Here is an 18,187-nt window from a genome sequence, read left to right on the forward strand (position 1 = left end):
ATAACATCATTTGTTTTCTTTTGCTTTCGTGTGCACGACCTTTGCTTTCACTTTATTAAACTATCCTTATCTTGACCCACAAGCCTTTTGTTTTATTTTCTCTCCCCTATCCAGCTGAGGAGGAAGAGTGACAGAGCAGCTTTGGTGGGCACCTGGCACCCAGCCAGGGTCAACCCACCACAGGACTGCACAAGATTTGGCAGTTGTTCTGGACTGTGCTTTATGGAGAGTTCTGTCTGTATAGCTGGACAGTGCTTTATGTGACCAGGTCTCCAGTTTCAACCAAGACATTGATATTACTGACATAAAGTAAGTCAAAAAGTATCTGATATCCCACTGCTTATTGGGCAGTGGTTTAGCAGAAAGTGTGTAGCAGGCAGGAAATCAAACAAGACGTGAGTGCAGGAGGCCTCAGGAAGAAAGGCACAGATCAGCCTCTCTGGCCTCCAGCAGCAGGATGCGTCCTGACCAACATGTCCTGACAAACGCTCGCTGCAGCGAGCGAGGGTGACGCCTGCTGGATTGACTCGCTTGAAACAAGCCCAGCTTCTGGATCATGCAATAAAAGCAGTAGAAAACCAGTACATTTTAATTAAATTTAAAAAAAGCTGTAAAACATATACTCTCAAAAAACCCTGAGTCTTACTATGACAGTTTATAAGATAGTATTTTTCTCTGGAATGCACTTCTGTTGTGCTCCTCCTTGCTGATGCATACTCCTGTGCTATGCATGAGCAGCACTAAGCGCTGCCGGTGCTATGACCATGCCAGCTGTCGCCCCAGCGTGGCTTGCCCTCCTCCTTCAGGCGACTGGATGAGATGCTCAGTGCTCTCTGAGCAGCCAGCAAGGCTAGGCTGAGGCCTGCACTCCATGCACAGCTCATGCTGCACACCAGTAACTCTTCTTTTCTCTGCACTGTTATCTCCATCCGAGGGTCTGTGACAAAGGCACGGTGCTATGCCTGCTCACAAGGATTGCCTGTGCTGGATGTCAGCGCTCTGCTAGTTGCTAATGCCTCTGTTGCCCGTGGGGCCTGCTTTGGAAGGCGAATGGGAACATAGACATTTGAAGCACAGTGTTCCTTGAGGTATTCTCCCCCTTTTTCTTCATAGTCTTTTCTGGTTATCCAGCCTTCCTCACGGGTCATGTATTCCACTGCCCAATCCCTAGCCCCATACCAGGCATCTAAAACAGGACTGGAAGCAAGGTGAACCTGGATGGAAGGAAAACAGAACAACCATGTCAATTCAACACAGGAGAGAAAAGCCCTTGTTTCCCTGATTACAGTGGTATATGACACAAACCACTGAATTTCAGAAGTTTGAGCTGATTATTCAGTGCCTCTGGGGAAGAGTAATGTAAGGAATAGGTTTGAAGTGTGTTTTCACCTTGAGATCAATTCTCCATGAGCCTGCTTTGTTTCTACAGGATGAGAAAGCACATGGTTGTATCACATTCACTACCAACAGCCCTCACAGCTGGAAGCCAATGCTGGAAGAGTTGGTGGTACTGCAAAATAAGTATCAAGTGCTCCAGTAAAACTTCCTCCCTGCTTGAAGTAGCAGGGAGGAATACTGCAGGCAAAGAAATAGCAGTATGTAGGCAAGAACCACACGTGCTCTTTCCACTGGTGTAGATTCATACTTCCATTTAAACTACTCCTACTACTGTAGCATGAACTGCTTTCCTGGTTCAGCTATGGGCTCACTAGTCTACACACCATGTAAATCCCATGTGCGACATCTGTGAAGTGACAGAGTTCTGATAGAACCACACTATGGACCATATTTTAATGGAAAGAAGGAAGCTCTTAGTCAGTTACAAGCAGTGACATTAAAACCAGACAAAAATGCATTCATTTTCTTCCTATAGACACAAGTTACATACTCAAATCTTAGCAAGCAATATCCTTCATAAATATACCAAGTATATGGCTGTAACTAAGTTTCTGTCAGTCACACCTGGCTCAGAGCTATGTACAATAACTGTAGAAAACATGGCTTGTGGAATCACAATATTATATTTGCACTGATTTTTTTTCTCTCCCCAGTTTATAACCTGATTTTCTATTCAGGAAGATAGTAGATTTGAGGAGACAAGGTGGTTCCAGAATAGCAAGTCTCCTTACAAAATGCATGGCAAACTCTGGGACTTGCACAACTTGTACTGTGCTTGCTACTAACAAAAGTTGCAAAGGATCACAGGTTTGCAAGATACCCACTGAATCTCTTGCTGCTGTCCCAGACAGTCATTACATGTAACAAACAGAACATGTAACTTAGTTTTGAAGTGAGCAGTTTTTCCCAGCAACTACTCCTAACAAAGGTGACTTGTTCCAGATAGTAACTGTCCCAATCCTAAGAAATCAATCTGCGAATTCCAGCCAAACATGCTTGTGTGTGCATGGTCCTTTAGCTGAAGCAGGTTTTCCTTTTCCAAGGCATCGACCCTACTCTAATGTCCATAAAGAGCAACTGTATCTTTGCTTAACCTTCATCTTCTCAGGTCAAAAAAGCTGTTCGCAGTGTCTTGTCATATAACACTACCCATTCCCATGCGTGAAGTACACCTGCTCCATACCTCTCCCAATCCAAACTACTTTTGAACATAGATGAACAGGCTGTCAACACAAACATCATGTCAACACATGTACCTGAAAAGATGACTGGAACGGCCTTATTTCGAGGAGCTCCTTCTGGACTCTAGCTTTTAGTCCAGGGTACATTGTATTTCCACCAGTGAGAAAAACGTTCTGGACAAGAATAGCTTGTTGCTCCTTTGGATACCTACAAGGAACAAAAACCAACTTCAGTCTTTCTCAAGGACATCCCTCCTATGAGCCGAACCACCATGGGGCGTACTGATACCTTGTCTTCAGGATTCACTTTGAGAAACTTCCTTCACTTCCCTAACATGAAAACTGTGTTCGCTTTCTGGAAATTCAGGGGGTGGCAAAAAAAAATTCCTTAACCCCATAAATCAACAACTCTGTAGAGCTGGAATTCTTACATTTCAGAAAATGCAGTCTCGTATGTTCATATAGTTCAGGGGCGACATTCTGCTAATGCTAAGTTGTCTGGAAATAGTTGTCCAGCAAGCATGCCTATATCATAACTTAAAATGTCACCCCTAACTTTGGTCTCGCACAAACAGAGAATGCTCATTGTTTCGTGGGATGGATGTTTACAAGGGTTTGTTGTTTCCCTCTATAACAAGTTGGACCCAGGGTCTCCAAAGTGGGGTGTGTGCCAGACAATCCATCGGGGTGCAGGAAGAAGATATTTTTTGTACCATTAATAAATAAATAAATTAAAAGTGTTTATTTCACCTTTATCGCATCATTTTTTAATTTTTATTTTTGTGTACATTTTAAAATGTACACAATATATTAGTTGAGTAGTACCTGTATGTAATTTATAAATATAAATATATTGGAGGTCTGTGCCCCAAAATTTTTTACTGATGGAGTAATTGATCAAAAAAGTTTGCAGACCACTGACTTAAGACAAGCAGAGTTACATGTGGTTTTCAGAACAGGAAGACATGTCTAACCTGCAATGCTCAACCCCACCAAAAAGAACTATTCAAACATATTTTCTCAAATTATTGTTAAGTTACCAGTATTGCAAAAGCTGCATTTGCAAAAGTATTTTGCAAAAACAAAAAAATAGCTTGTTTGAAGTAAGTGCCAAGTAGCTTTGTAAACTCACCTCTCAAGGACATATTGCATGGTTTCTGCTATACCAGCCTGGTCTTCTCCTATCAGGGAGGGCTGGAAGACAATCTCTGGAGCCCTGATTCTTTCAGTGCCAAGGAAAAGTTGGTGATATTCTGCCAGGTTAAACACGGGCTTTAAAAAGATGAGATTGAAAAGTGGTGGGAAATTACATTAAAGAACAGTAATATTCTAGAATAAGCAAAGTTTACAAACAATTCTGTACAAGAAAGAGATCATAATGCTCTCACAGAGAAAGAGCCATGCTGTAAAAGGTTCCAAAAGGCCAAGGAAGCTGGACTTCTCCTATACTTTATTCAATTTGGAGCCACTCAATCCTAAGGCTCAACCTCACAAGTTGAAAGCTGTGTCCACTGGGATGTGATATTAGGCTGTGGATCATACACAAAAAATACTTGAGCAGGACTTTTTTTTCCCTAATAACATGGCACTGCTACAACAGGCACTGCCTGCAGAGTGACCCAAGTGGGTATATTCACATTCTAAACCATCAGCTAAGATTGCAAGGACTTCTCCTCTCAAAGCCCTGTTCAGATAGTTTAAGCATTTCTTCCAAGAGCAGCCAAACAATATTTGCATTTGGAGAAATGTTAGCAGACTCACTGGACAACCGGGAGGCAGCAACCTCTGGCACGAGGTGTAGATATAGAAATCAAACCTGCACTGCAGCAACAGGCTTCTCAACTTCAGGCTGTTCCTCAGCAAACAGAGGTTCAAACTCATTAATACTTTCCACATCCTCCAGTGACTGTTCACTGCCTAATGGATCCAAATCAGGAGTCTGAAAACAGAGAAGGTATATTATGGTAGGTTAGCTCAGATGTGCTAGGCACATATACGACTTCCATTCTGGTAACACATTTGGAAAATTCAGCGCCGATTTCCTCAAATCTCAACTTTTAACATGCCTGAAACCAAATATGCCATTCTCCACACTGAAGACAACAATCAAAATGGTGAACAACCCAGAAAACAGACGTTAAGACAGACATTCACTCAAAGCATAAAAATCAAACACTTTCAATAAATTTATCGTGATGCCAGCTCAGAAATTAAAAGGCCTCAGTCAACAGGCTGACTGCCAGGATCCTAGCCAGGCACGTCTTAAACATAACAACACACTAAAACTTAATAAAATAGCTTTTTAAATTGGTTAAAACTTGGTGCACTCCCAGCTCCCCTAACTGCTCTGTAATTACCATTAAATTCCCAGCCTTGCTTGTGTGGGACTGGAAAACAAATATTTGCTAGCTACAAAGCCACCACACAATTCTTGACAGTTTCAACCACCTAGCATTTGCACACGGGATATACCAAAAGCCCTTGTATTTTACAGAGATGTGAAGGTACTCCCAAAGCTCCTTCTTAATGAAAAGCATCACTCAAAATCCTAGAGTACTTCACTGTTGTGAAGCAGGAGCAGCTTTTAAATTATCTAATTTAATAATTTTGTGTTACAATGTTACCTTTGTGATTTCATTGCTACATATTTGGTTTTGTTATTTTAAATTTGAAACATTTGTTGCAATGTCTAGCAAGCAACACCAGGATGAGATAAAGCTAGATTATTTAAATTCTTAAGTATCTATCTTACATCCGCTTAAAACGCAAGCAATTACTCAAACCGAAGTTTAAGCAGTGTTCATTGTTACAGCAAACAAACGGTAGTCACCTGAAGTTATCTCCAACACTTATGCTTTGCTAAATCCATTTCTTTTTATGTCTTAAAGTAAAAAACCAAACAACAACAACAGAAAGAAACATAAAACTCAGCTGAAGACTTGGCACAGACCCGAGGACAACATAATTAGCTTTGAGACTCCTTTGCACAGCCACAGAGGGATGGCGTATCTTCACAAATGGATTCGGTGATAATTGTAGGTGCTCTCACAAAGCATAGACCAAATAAAAAGGCTTGTGGATTCATTCCAAGGTCTGAGACTACACCTAGTAAAGAAGTGGAGCGTGGGATCCAAGACAGACATGGTAGAACTTAGGCATGTTGGAACTTAGGCACAACCACTGAGCAAAATTACAAGCAGCTGATAGTCTTTCAATTACCTTTTTCCAGAACAACTTTTTTTTGACAGAAGGCAGAAAGATTCTTTACCACAATGGTAAGACCATCATCTACCTCAATTTTGCTCAAACGCAGTCACTCTGATTCTTACACAAGCTTTACTGATAAGGATAAGCAAAATATAACACCCAGAAGATATCAGCTCACCTGCTAGTTTTGGCTACATCTCAAGTTCCATATAAGACATAAGAACTTCTATATCTGGCACCACTCTCCTCTGTACTTCAATTTTCTGTTTTCTTTCTCTACCTTTTCCTGAGCAAAGACTGGTAAAACTAAAAATGCTCTACCTCATGTGACTTGAAAAACAATTACAAGTAAATGCATGAACAGCCTTAGACCATCTCTTAGAAGCAGCTGCTAGGTGCTGGGCCTGTATTAATCTGGCAAAGCAAACAAATAAGCTTCTCATCTTCAAGACAATTCCAACAACCAAGTGTAGCAACTAATCTTTCATTGTTAAGTAAATAAAATAGAACATGCTCCTTAACTGCACCAAAAAAAGATAGCCACAGTGAAGGCAAAGGGTTAGTTATTTACCATAAAGTTCTCTGCACCTGAAAGGGAAGAACAGAAAGAAAAAAAAATACTGTTTTTAACAAAAAGCTTGATAGGTTCTTCTATATCTTTAATAGAAGGATACTGACATTTAAGGATGGTTGTCTTAGGATTATAACCACTTGAGGTTTAAGTACTTAAAAATCCATGTCATTTAATTGTCAGATACCAGGGTGGGGGGACACACACGGAATCTTTAACATACCAGGCCCACATATTTCACCAAAATTAATGCAAAAGCAGAGTTAGAAGTTTGTTTAAAGTAGGAACAAAATCATTATGGTAGCTGCTGCATTTATAACCTCTAAGCAAGTCAACCTTAAGTAAGGACAGTGGCTGGCACATGCTGCCATGAGTTAGTACAAAGGGAAGCAGTGGTACCTTCAGTGGTACCTTCTCCAACCCACTAGGGCTATTTTCTTTTTTCTCCAACTTCTTAAAGATGTGCAAGAAATTTTTAAGGAAACTTACTGATTTCACATAACTATACTTCAACTACTGTCAGGAAGCCTAAAGATTATGCTTACAACTATATGGAATCAAACTATAAGATATGTCCCAGAGCACAGTGCAGAACAGCACAAGAAGGGTTACTGATTTCAGGCATACTCTACAAAATCAAAACTGTCACTTTCTGTAGCTGCATAGGAAAGCTAGAAAAAAGAAAGACAGTTGCCAAATTAACAATGAGTTGCAGTGTGTTAAAGGAAAAGCTTAGTTCATCAATAAAAGTCTGAAGGGGTACATTTTCAAGCACAGAAACTTAATTCGCCCAGAGATAAGAGGATTGACTTGGTAAAAACATTATACCTCCGGCTTGCTGTCCACAACATCTACTTCGATATTGACTTCTGCCTGTAGGATTTTCTGCTTCGTTTGTTCAACAGACAGACTCAATTTGTTGATGTAAGACTGAAGTTCTTCTGCAGAGTCCATGTTCAGCTCCACCAAAGCTTTGTGGAATTGATCCATTTGACCATCTTCTAAAAGTTCCTACAGACAGAGTTAGCTGTGATGAACAACACAGGGTAATTGATTATCTGTCAACTGGGCATGTACAGACACTTTGCCTTCATTACTAGGTATTATGATGTGCACACTTTGGCAGCATTCAAAATACTTCACAAAAGCAGTATTGTTCAGAACCTGGAAGCATCCTCTGCAGCAGTAATCTCTCCCTCTTATCTTGCAAGTAACCTTAAAAAGCTCCTATCAGGAAACATACAGGATAGTTGTAGCTTCTTTACAGTGATGCATGACCTTCTGATAAAGCTCTGAGGGCAGCCTGCCCTCCTCATAAAAGATCACACAGAAAACTTTGCCTTCATTACCTGTACGTATAGTAACCTATCCAGCCTCTCTTGGTCAAGTTGCAGCTTCTCTTCTCGCCGACGCGCATTCAGTTCTTGAAGTCGACGTAATTGCTGCTGCCGCCTTTCCTGCTTTTCCTCTGATGTCAAAGTGCTTCCCAGCAGCTTGTTAGAGAAAGGCAGCTGCATCTTGTGCATGTTGTTCTCGTAGTACTCTGGGGACCGCCACTTCTGCAGCTCTAAATGTTTTGAAAGCAAAGTAACTGTTTTGCCAGGCTGAAAAAGATGATTCGCATGTTGTACGCACTCCACACTAAGTTCAGACTTAGAAGAAAGAAGGCAACAACGGTACAGCCTAGGATTCTGTCACCTCTTGGCAGCCACTCCCATATTTAGCTACCCCCTCAGAGCACTACCTTCCAGTCACATACTCAGTGCACATGGTTCCTAGTGCTCTGATCTCCAGCATGCAGGAAACACAAAGTACTAAGAAGTCGGAAGCGCACACTACTGTCTCTTCTCTCTTCCCAAGGTAAGGGAGAGTTCTCACATGTTTCTAAGGACTTCTGCAAGCTCTTTCATAATTGACAAATTTAAGAAAACTCTTTTCTTCGGCCACTACTTAAGATGACATTTACCATGGAAATTTTAAAACTTCTTTAATTCACAAAAAGTCACGAGAAGCGTCTCTGCAATTTTGGAAACCTTAAAGCAGGTAAGAAACATGGCCAGATGCAGAAATAATCCTAACCAATTTAATGTTTTGTTGGAATTATAAAGTAACTAATAAACTAAACTCATTTTAAATTCTTTTCCTCTGAAATAATCCAAATTTTTATTCACAGAGAAATTTGAACTAATACAGATTTTTTTTTTGTAATTTAATTTTGTTTCTCTCTTAATGTTAAATTCAAAACTGTTGTCAGGCATTTCCCATGAGGCAGATTACCAGAAAGACAGCTATAAAGAAAGCAAAATAAAGCAAGCAAAATAGTAGTAGAGTATTTCTGCCAGAATTCCAGCCAACTTGAGAACAAGGGATAGAAAGGACAAAGCTAAGTTTGAATGAACACTACCTAGTGGTAAATTACAGCTGGTTTTACCTTCTATATAGTCCTCTGCAATGTAGCTGTGCTCATGCAGTATTTCCTCCATGCGACTGAGAGTGATGGCAGCAAAATGCCCTGGGTATTTCAGCTGAAGGAGGCGTTGAAGATATACAGCTGCTTGACACCCTCCAAGATTAATACGTTTACAGTTTTTAGCATCCAACCTGAAAACACAAAGAGACACAACTGAGATTGGAGAGATCCACAAGTTCAGTGTAAAACAGACCTCCTACTTTGCCCAGTATTATTTAACTTCCGATACGGTCAAGTAGACAGATGAATATTCACAGATAAATATTTCAAGATTCAGTTACCAGACAACAAGTATAATCACTATTTTGTTTATTGCACATGCTTTCTGAAAGGCTGTTCTGCTTTAAAAAACCCAAACGTTAAATAATTTTGGCTACAGCAAGGAAATGTTCTATTTTAAGAAGGGAAGTGATGGTTAGTGGAGCTAAAAGTAGTTCCTTTAACCTTTTGGCTAGGTGTAACCCTTGAAAATTTGAAGCATCTACTAGCTACCTCCTGCAGTAAGGATTTAAAAAAAAAAAAAAAAAAAAAAAAAAAAAAAAGAGTAGAGCAACATAGCAGCATAATCAGAATGATAAAAGCCTCAAGAACTGCAGAAATCTCACACAGCACTTTCATTTGTTCCAAAGCTGCTTTAAAACCTAACACATGTTTTTTAATGCCTGATCTTACTTGGGGCAGACATCCCCTTCTACTTTTGAAAGTACAGATCTACGCATGAATAGTAACTAAAAATGCAACACATACAAGGACAGCACTGCTTCTTCAATTCAAAATAACTTAGCAAAATCTGCAGACCTAGTTTTAACTCGTCAGTATAAATTAAGACCTGATAACAGCTTATACTGCAGGAGCTGGAATACTGAATGCTAGAGGAATGGGTATTTGCATCACTGAAAAGTCAATGACTGACAAAGAGAGGCTGCACCATACTTAACAGGCCAAGAACTCACCTGCCTTCTAAGACAGGCAAAATGTGCGTACACTGGTAACCTGAAGATATTACCAAACCACTGCAGGGCCAGTTCTGCCTTTTATTGTGGTAAAAACTGTACAAGCTATCTACTCCATAGGACACTTTTGGCACTTGATAACATTCGAAGAGGAGTTCTGACATCATTTGTCTCGAATACAGAGGATTGCACACCGCTTCTGTCAAAACAATTGGATGATCAACGCAACCCTGTAAGAGACAAGCGAAAAGAAAAATAGTAAAGGTATGAATGGAAAATCCAGGGATACTTATCCTTGCTGCTTCTTTTGAAGATCAGCAAGAACTCCTCCAAAACAGCAATGAAAAAGCACTTTATGTGCAGGCTATTAATCATGTAAGTTAAATTATATCTAGTGTCTAAGAGGGTAAAAAAAGAAATCTTGTCTATAGCAAGGCTTCCAATGTTAATTCAACCAAAGAAAAAAACTCCTAAGGGCAGAGGAGACTAGATTTTTAAAAGCTTAAACAAATTATTAAGAATCTAAGTAACCAAAATCTACGAAATGAAGAGGTGAAGCACGAGTGAAAACTGGTGGAAGTTCAGTTCAGCACCAGGTAAAGCTTCCAAACTGGTGTTGTCACGCAGGCAAAAGGCTTCACGGTCTGAGGAGCAACTCTCAACTCAGCTGGGTGTAAGAAACAAGTAAGAAACAAGAATAAGCACTTCGAATAAGGGCACCATACAAAACTAGTAAGGCTTAACGTCCTTCTCAAAAACCGATTCTGGATGCTGGCTCTCGGCCACAGCCTGACAAGACGCTGCAGTCCAAACCTCTCACCCTGCAGCTGCATCCTCGCATTTTTGTTTTACCACAAAACTATGAAGAAATCATGAGAATAGCGGGGTTCAAAAGACACCCCTGGGGAGCACCTGGCCCAGCCAGGGTCGCCACAGCAGGTTCCTCAGGGCCCGTCCACCTAGGCCGTATCTGCGAAGAGGAGGACAAGACACCGCCCCAGGACAACGAGGGGCGATGCTGGACCCCCCCCCCCCCAATTCCCACTACGCACCCAGGCACAACCTCCCCCACAAAGCAGGGCCGGCCCGGGTTTCAGCGGCGGCTTCAGGGCCTCCCCCCGGCCCGCCGCCCCCCCCGCTCCCCGCCCGGCGGTACCTGCGAGGCGACGCCGAGGCGCTGGAAGACGTGGTCGAGGAGCAGCTCCTGCAGCTCCAGCTGGACGGGCACGTTGCGGTCGAAGGGCGAGCGGAGCAGCCAGCGCAGCGGCTCGGGGCTCCCCAGGTCGTTGCCCACCTGCGTCTCGGCGCCGGCCCCGCCGCGGGCCCCGCGGCTGCGGGCCGCCAGCGAGCGGAACCGCAGCAGGGGCTCGGCGGGGACGGCGGGGTCGGCGGAGGCCCAGCCCGCCCGCGTCTGGAAGGAGCCGTTATCGATCACCAGCGGCACCGGCTGCGGCGTCCGCACGGCCGCGCTCGGCTCCAGCACCGGGTCGGGGGCCCAGCGCGCGTCGCGGAAGGCGAACACCCGCGAGGCCGCCGCCATTTTGCGCCCTCCCCGGCTCCCTCCGGCCGGGAACGCGGGCAGCCGACGCACGTTCCGGAGCGCGGCGGGGCCAGGGGCAGCGCCGGCTGGCGGCTGCGGCTCCTCCGAGGGCCGCGGGGCCTGCACCCCCCCCCCCCCAGGTGCCCTTTCGCGCAGGGGCACCCGCGCCCTCCGCGTTGAACTTGGACCTTGAAACCGCCCCAATGTCTGCCACCTGCCTGGAGGCGAAAACCCCCCGCGAGATCGCGCACTCGGCGTGTGCTTCCCCCAGGCCTCGTCAGCGTTCAGCCTGCACGTCTCCCTGCCGAAGACAGCCCTCCAGCCGCGGCTGAGGCCTCCTGGCCTTTTCCAGGAGCCTCTGCCGGATCAGCGCCCGGCACCGGGGAGACGGGCAGGCAGGGCGGGGGCAGGGGAGGCCGCCGGCCGAAGCCAGCCCTGAAGAGCCGGAGCGGAGCCCGAGAGGCCCCGCTGACGGGACTGAGAGAAACGCTTCAGCGTTACACCGGAGGAAATCACAGCTCCCAGATTCTGCTCCTTTCCGTCAGTCTCCTCGCTGCACTGGCAGACAAACCGCCAACCGCCTGATTTTCAGCAATGCCACCAACCCGCAACCCCCGCTGTGCGAAATGGGGACTGCAGATACTTAGCATCCTTGACGCTCAGGTCATTAATGGCTTTTCTCCCTTGTTTACTCAATGCACAAAGTAGGGATAATAGCTTTCTTTTCTCACACAGGGGTGTTATGAACCTGAATTAATAAGAATTTGCAAAGTTCATTTAGATCTTGGGATTAAGAGGCTCATTTCAAGGGGCTGTTGCTACGTAAAACCAAACACGTGCACACAAGCAAGAACGTTAAATGCATGCAATCATTCATAATGTGCACTTACATAGCTGCTGTCTTCTCAGGTTTACTGAGAGCTACACAAACAATTAATCTAGCCAAACAACCCCCTGTGAGGTAAGCGATAGATAATGGCTTTATTTTATTGAAGGAGAAACACACAGTGTGATGAATATCAAGTTACCAAAGTCACATATCTGTTCCTTCTTTGATCACTACTGAACTCCTTTTCTATTAAGCAATGCATTTATAGACACATATCCTACGAACCATGCTAGCTTGCCTTTCTTGGAGGGAAGGGGGATAGAAAGGCAATTAAAATACAAAGGTTTATTTTCCTAATGGATTAATTAATAGATAGAAACATAGAGAGTAGGCTAAAAATAGAGTCCATGTTAATACGGGACATGTTTGTGCTCCATGTCAAATAATAGAGCCTGGGAGAAGTAAATTTTAGCTAGTCATCCTCTACTCATCTCTGCAGTGTTGATTCTGTTTTACTGATTTCTCAAAAGCAACCTTGGCTACCCAGTTTCAAAGTGGCTGAAGTGCTGGGTTATCTCCCCTATATCTGAAGACATAAACATACCTTTAACTATTGTTTTAACATAAGCCTTGAAAGCTTCCTAACTTGTATTTATCCTTTAAACAGCAGCTGAGGGAAGGACAATCAAATCAGATGTTTTCTCAGTTGTTCTTATCCTGTGTTTAAGCCTTATTACTCCCTCCCTACATAGCACAGGGCTGTCCCTTTTGCTAACCATGCTGAGTATATCAGCGGTCTTCCTGTGATTAACACAGTGATGCAATGAGAGTTATTAAAAGCTAGTTAGTAAAGCAGAGCAGGCAAGCTGTTCTAAACTTAGTGTAACCTGAAGCAAGCAATGAAGTATCCTCTGGTTCCTTTGGTGAATGAGCTGACCTTTCCTCTTCTTTTCTTCTGGTTTTGTTTGCCATTTGTAATGCTGTTGATCATAATGATTATCTGGCTACAGCTTCTACTTAATGAAGGTAAGTTCTGCAGTTGGTCAGATAAAATGCTGCTGCATAAAGGCTTTATCTATTAGCTTCATCTTTAAAGCGCTCTGCTAGCTATTTTTAGGCTAATGGCACTTGTCACAGAAGGGAACTAAAGGGTTTTTTAGTACTGTTGGTAGCATATGGAAAACCAAACTCAAACTGTTATGCTTTTCTGTTAAAAACGGCTATAAGACAAGCTGCTGCCCACTGTTCTTCCTTACTCTCTCCCTTTTTCTCAGAGGTAATTTAATTTAAGAAAGGCAAAGGACAAGTAATTTGTGTAAATTTCTATTTTAAAATCCCCTAGAAAGCAAACCTAACCCTCTAATTTTGTACACTTTCAAACTCTGGCATTATAGTTCTCTTACACTTCTCTTTTTTTGGGCGGTGGGGAGTGTTACCAGGGACCTGTTAAGGGATTCTTTTATCAATGCTGAGGCTGATAGAAAGTTTTTGAAGAGAGCAGGACATGCATTTTCATTTATTTGTGTATTTTGCTCCTCTTTCCAGTCCATCACTGATTGTTATTGCTAACATGTCAGTAACTGATGACAGGCTTTGGTTTAGGCTAATAGTAGCCTTGTTGATGTACTCATGAGGATAAAGCCTTGCTAGTTTGCTCTAATGCTGGAGCATAAGCAATCCCAGCTGAGGAATCAATCTTAAGTTCAAAAGCAGTGATTTTGCCTTTGCAGAACAGCTGTAGGAAGGAAAATAAGAACAAAATTTTATTTCAGCAAGCTTTTACTTCTGTTTGGTGCCCTCTGTTCTTAATAATGTGGTAGCCAGTCCTATAATAGATCCCATAGGAATAGCAACAATGAGACAATACCCACAGACAACAGAGGAACAGGAGATACTCACCACAGCAAAGGCTTGTACTCATCCCTCCTTTCCTGTCCTGCCATGTGTGTGCATGCTGAATTTTTTACTTTCAGCTCCCATTTTGCAGGCTTAGCACACAGCTGATGCTCAAACAGCCTCTGCTTGCTTCAGTAGTAAAGTATCTTCCCTCCACGCACTCCAGTGCTCTCTTGTAGGTAACTGAGCACAATAATTAAAAAGTGCAGGTTATAAGAGGTTGTGACAATTGTACAAGCTACCCTGAGCAGCATAGGCATGGCTTACTGCTGCTGTCTGATAAGCAGGATAAAATACCTATTTTACATAAGTAGAGGGTAGCTGTGCCATGTACTTAACTTGAGCATCAGCTTTTTGCCTGGACAGAGTAACTCTGGAATGTCTTGATGCTTTCAGTGAGATTTTCAGGTTATGCTTACTACATTTACCTTCACAATTTCCAGCCCTGTAGTGTATATTATTAGCACCAGGCCTCCAACGATTTCCACAAATGCTCTAAATTGCATTTTAATCAATAAGACTAGACACGTTACATTTTTATATACTAGTGTGCCTAGAGGTTTAGAACATTGAATTGTTTCTCAATCACTCTTAAGACAGAAAAAAATGCCAGTGCTCTTTTTAATAACTTCCTGGCTAATTCAGTCATATTCACTTATTTTATGCTAGTTCACAGCAGGCACAAGTAAAAAGTGGTATATATTTCAGCTCCTCCTTTAATATAGTTGTTGATTAAGAGCTAATTGGTTAAAATCAACCACTTGTATAGGCGTCTTATTGTCTAGTTGGGTTTGGAAATCCTTTATTTCAACTGAAGAAGATTCAGAAGAACCTTGCCTAGCTCCCAGATGGAACACGCAAGGCTTGCAGCTAGGGAGAAGAAGCCGCGTACAGGTATTTTACATGTTCTTTTTAAACCTATTTCTAGCACAAATGCCCAGTGTAGAAGAAATAAAGAAACCATCTTCTGATGAGCCTGATTCTGACTCTAAATTTGAGGATGAACCAACAGAGGAAGAAACCCAGAATGACACATCCAGTACAGAAATGCAAGAGGAGATGCAATCCAGTGGATCTGTGGAAAAACTGAGGCCTAAGCCTGCTTATCTGAGTTCAAATGCAAAAAGCCAAAAGCAAAGTCTTTTTGCTGTAATCTCAGACAGCTGGTCTCAGAGCCAGAAGATAAGATATTCTCAGGTTGAGAAGAGCGATTTCTGTAACATCGTGATGGTGAGTACCGTGAGCAGGCTACCTCTTTGCATATCTACTGCTTTTGTGCCTTAGCTCTGATTTTTTTTTTCACCTCTGCCTGACTCCCTGGCATTGTGGGTAAGAGAAAGCTGCAAGATTGGTTTCTGCTTGGTTAATGACTAACAAGAGACTTTTTCCATCTTCCCTATTTGGAATGACTCCTGTTGTAGACAAAGTAAAGGTAACACAAAATTGTACAGAATAACTATCATATGTGTGTACTGTATGAATATGTGTGTGTATATATATATATATTTAAAGGTATGTATACATATTTTAAAAGTCCTTGAGAATTGCATTTGAAACAGTGAAAATTGCTACCTATTCCTGTAAGATTAGAAGTTTAACTCAACTATATATAGAAACTCTCCTGGCATGTATGGCTGATACTATGTATTTTTAAAAGCTTCTTCAGATTTCTTACAGTGGAGTATGTGACTAAAAATTAGACTTATTTCACTTGCTCAATAAGAGCCAAAGCCAGAAGTGTCTTTACAAACATGGCAGTCCCAATCCTCCTTAGCTTTATACAAATCCCCAAAGATATATTTGAAGCAGTGGAAGAGCTTAGTGTCTTGTGTGTCTTCTCTTTCCCTGTGCCTTGACTGTATGTTCCTTTGCAGAAGGGGCTCAGAAGGGAAAGCTGGTCTGTGCCTCCACTGTCACTATTCACAGTCCTGTCTACTCATTTACATTGCTGGGATTTTTGAATTGCAGCAGCTGAGGTACTCACTCACATTTACTTCCACCAGGTTTGCTGGAGCAGTAACCTTTGTTAGGCTAGAATAGCTAAGGACTGGTATCATTTTAAATTGCTGCAGTTGTTTGACTAGCACACCCTGAAGCTGGAACAGCTCAAGTCAAAGTATTTTTGACATCGTTAACATCACCAAGGCAGTACCAAGTCAGTGTAGTAATATATAATTTTTTTTTTTTCTTCATTGTTGTTGTTCAAAGGCTTGAGAAACAATGCTAAGAATGAGCTTGGACTTGCCTAGGCTACCATTTGGTTCTCCTAGAGCTCTTCACATGTACAAGTATTGATTTGAACACAGCAGTTTGAAGAACTGGGGTTTAAACTTGGCTCTTGTGGGACATAATGCTCATACTGAAAGGCTTGCTAGTTGTGTTGGGTGGATGAGGGAAGGGAACAAGCATTCATGGTCTCAAATCATTTATATCCAACTGAAAATTGAACTTCTGAAAACAGTATTGCCATGACAGTTCTGTTCCTCCTTTTCTTCACCAGCTGTTATGCACCATGCTTTCTTCTCTCACCTGGAACTTTGGCTACCAGTTGCTCCAGATCTCTAATGTCCTGAGGATTCAACTGCTGCTCTCCTCTCTGATTATCTACATGGCTCAGCTGTTCGTTTTGCTGGGTGAAAAAGTTGTGAAAATCCTGGGCTCCATGAGGCTAGAGTTGGCTTCAGTCTTGGGGAGGAAACTGGAACGGAGTGACGAAGCTCAGAGAACCACTTCGGGGTGGAAATAAAGCAGGTAGTCCCACAACTGTTAGCAGCAATCTTGCTCAGCATCAGTGAGAGCTACTGCAGTATGGTAGAGGGAGGTTAATTCTCCGAAAAGGAAACTTACTCGAGACTAAGTGGACAGACGCTTGGGTCACAACAGCTGCTTTCAGAGTGAACGGTATTGACAGTCTAAATATTAAATGGATGACAGCAGCCAGCCTCTTGTCCAGTGCTTGGGTGTGTACTCTGCCCCCCTCTGACTTTACAGAGGGATGAGTTCCTTTTTTCATAAGGACTACAGTGATACTCCCTATTGACCATTTTGATATCTTTGATTTTGAACAAATAAGATCAAGGCAATAGCTCTTGGTAGTGGTTCTTGCTGGAGCTTAAATGCAGTACAGCCCAGTGATTATTTTACTCATACTGCAATTAGCACTTTTCTGATCTCCAACTTGTCAGTTCTCCAAGTAGGAAACAAATTTTTCCATGCTCAGGTCTAACAAATGAAACAAGCCTACCTCCAATTAACAAGAAATAATGAAGCCCTTAGCAGATACTGTGCATGCATTTCCTTCATTTCTGTTCAGGATATGCTTTTCAGCACAGCTGACAGGCTGATAAAAGGTTAGATTACAGCCCAAAGAGGCACTCAGACCAACAACTTGATTTAACCAGTTAGTGGGACCACAAGGATGTTGGTAGGACTGCGATGAGCCATGATTTTGTGGCTTAAGGGTTTATCCAGTTGTTTGTTGGGCTATGAGCAGAAGAGCTGTTTGCTCCTGGTGTTGATGCACACATTCAACAAACTCTTTAAAAAAAGAGGACCTGAATTAGGATGTCACAACCCAAAGAGCGCATTGCTACTTGTGAAAAATGTTTTGTCTCTGCTCCTGGTGTGAAGTAACTGTGTCTCTGGAGCCTTGCATGGGTAGACCGAGTAACAGTTACACTAGCCCGCACTAATTATGAAGCCTGCCTTGTTTATGTTTACTTGTCCTTCCCTCCCCATCCCCTGACCTCCACATCTTCAAATATTTGTCCAGAGCAGTATGCTCTTAAATAAAACTTGTTTGTCCACACCTTTATTTTTGCAGGTCCTTTATTTAGAAAAAAAAAAATATTTGCCGTTCCTCAGCTGTTTGCCGAGGAAATGTCCGTCTCTCCGCGGAGGGTGACCCGGGCCTGGGGTACTTCTCCTTTGGCGACGCCCCGTGTCTTCCCGCTCTGCCAGCGGGGAGCGGGGCCGCGGTGGACGCTGAGGGACCGGTTACAGCTGTGCTTCTTAGCGAGGGCGGCGCGGGACGAGCCCGGGCAGCAGTCCCGCGTGGGGTCCGCCCCGGCCCTCTCCCGCCTCCCCCGGAGCCCGCGCAGGGGCCGGGCCGGGCCCCGGGGCTCCCCGCGCAGGCAGGCGGT

At 43.0% G+C, this 18,187-nt stretch overlaps 2 protein-coding genes across 7 annotated transcripts; one reads left to right on the top strand and one right to left on the bottom strand.

Moving 5' to 3' along the window:
* Positions 1-575: 575 nt before the first annotated feature.
* Positions 576-11,368, bottom strand: ACTR5 (actin related protein 5). The gene is made up of 9 exons (XM_030009819.2): positions 10,937-11,368; positions 9,781-10,010; positions 8,789-8,958; positions 7,707-7,924; positions 7,186-7,368; positions 4,396-4,518; positions 3,712-3,851; positions 2,655-2,787; positions 576-1,214 (listed from the first exon to the last, which is right to left on the bottom strand). The coding sequence occupies exons 1-9, from the start codon at positions 11,318-11,320 to the stop codon at positions 957-959; spliced, it is 1,839 nt and encodes a 612-aa protein (XP_029865679.1). The 5' UTR covers positions 11,321-11,368; the 3' UTR covers positions 576-956.
* ADIG (adipogenin) lies at positions 11,305-17,853 on the top strand. Of its 6 annotated transcripts, none has more exons than XM_030009821.2 (4): positions 11,305-11,983; positions 13,160-13,175; positions 14,974-15,275; positions 16,546-17,853. In XM_030009821.2, the coding sequence occupies exons 1-4, from the start codon at positions 11,915-11,917 to the stop codon at positions 16,789-16,791; spliced, it is 633 nt and encodes a 210-aa protein (XP_029865681.1). In that variant the 5' UTR covers positions 11,305-11,914; the 3' UTR covers positions 16,792-17,853. The 6 variants fall into 6 exon arrangements, 2 of the variants coding, with proteins under 2 accessions (XP_029865681.1, XP_029865680.1); XR_005932109.1 differs by lacking the exon at positions 11,305-11,983 and adding an exon at positions 15,920-16,021 and having other exon boundaries at positions 12,302-13,175; XR_005932110.1 differs by lacking the exon at positions 11,305-11,983 and having other exon boundaries at positions 12,296-13,175; positions 14,974-15,477; positions 15,920-17,853.
* Positions 17,854-18,187: the final 334 nt, after the last annotated feature.

The sequence above is a fragment of the Aquila chrysaetos genome, chromosome 3, assembly GCF_900496995.4.
Source record: "Aquila chrysaetos chrysaetos chromosome 3, bAquChr1.4, whole genome shotgun sequence".
Taxonomy (NCBI): Eukaryota; Metazoa; Chordata; class Aves; order Accipitriformes; family Accipitridae; genus Aquila; species Aquila chrysaetos.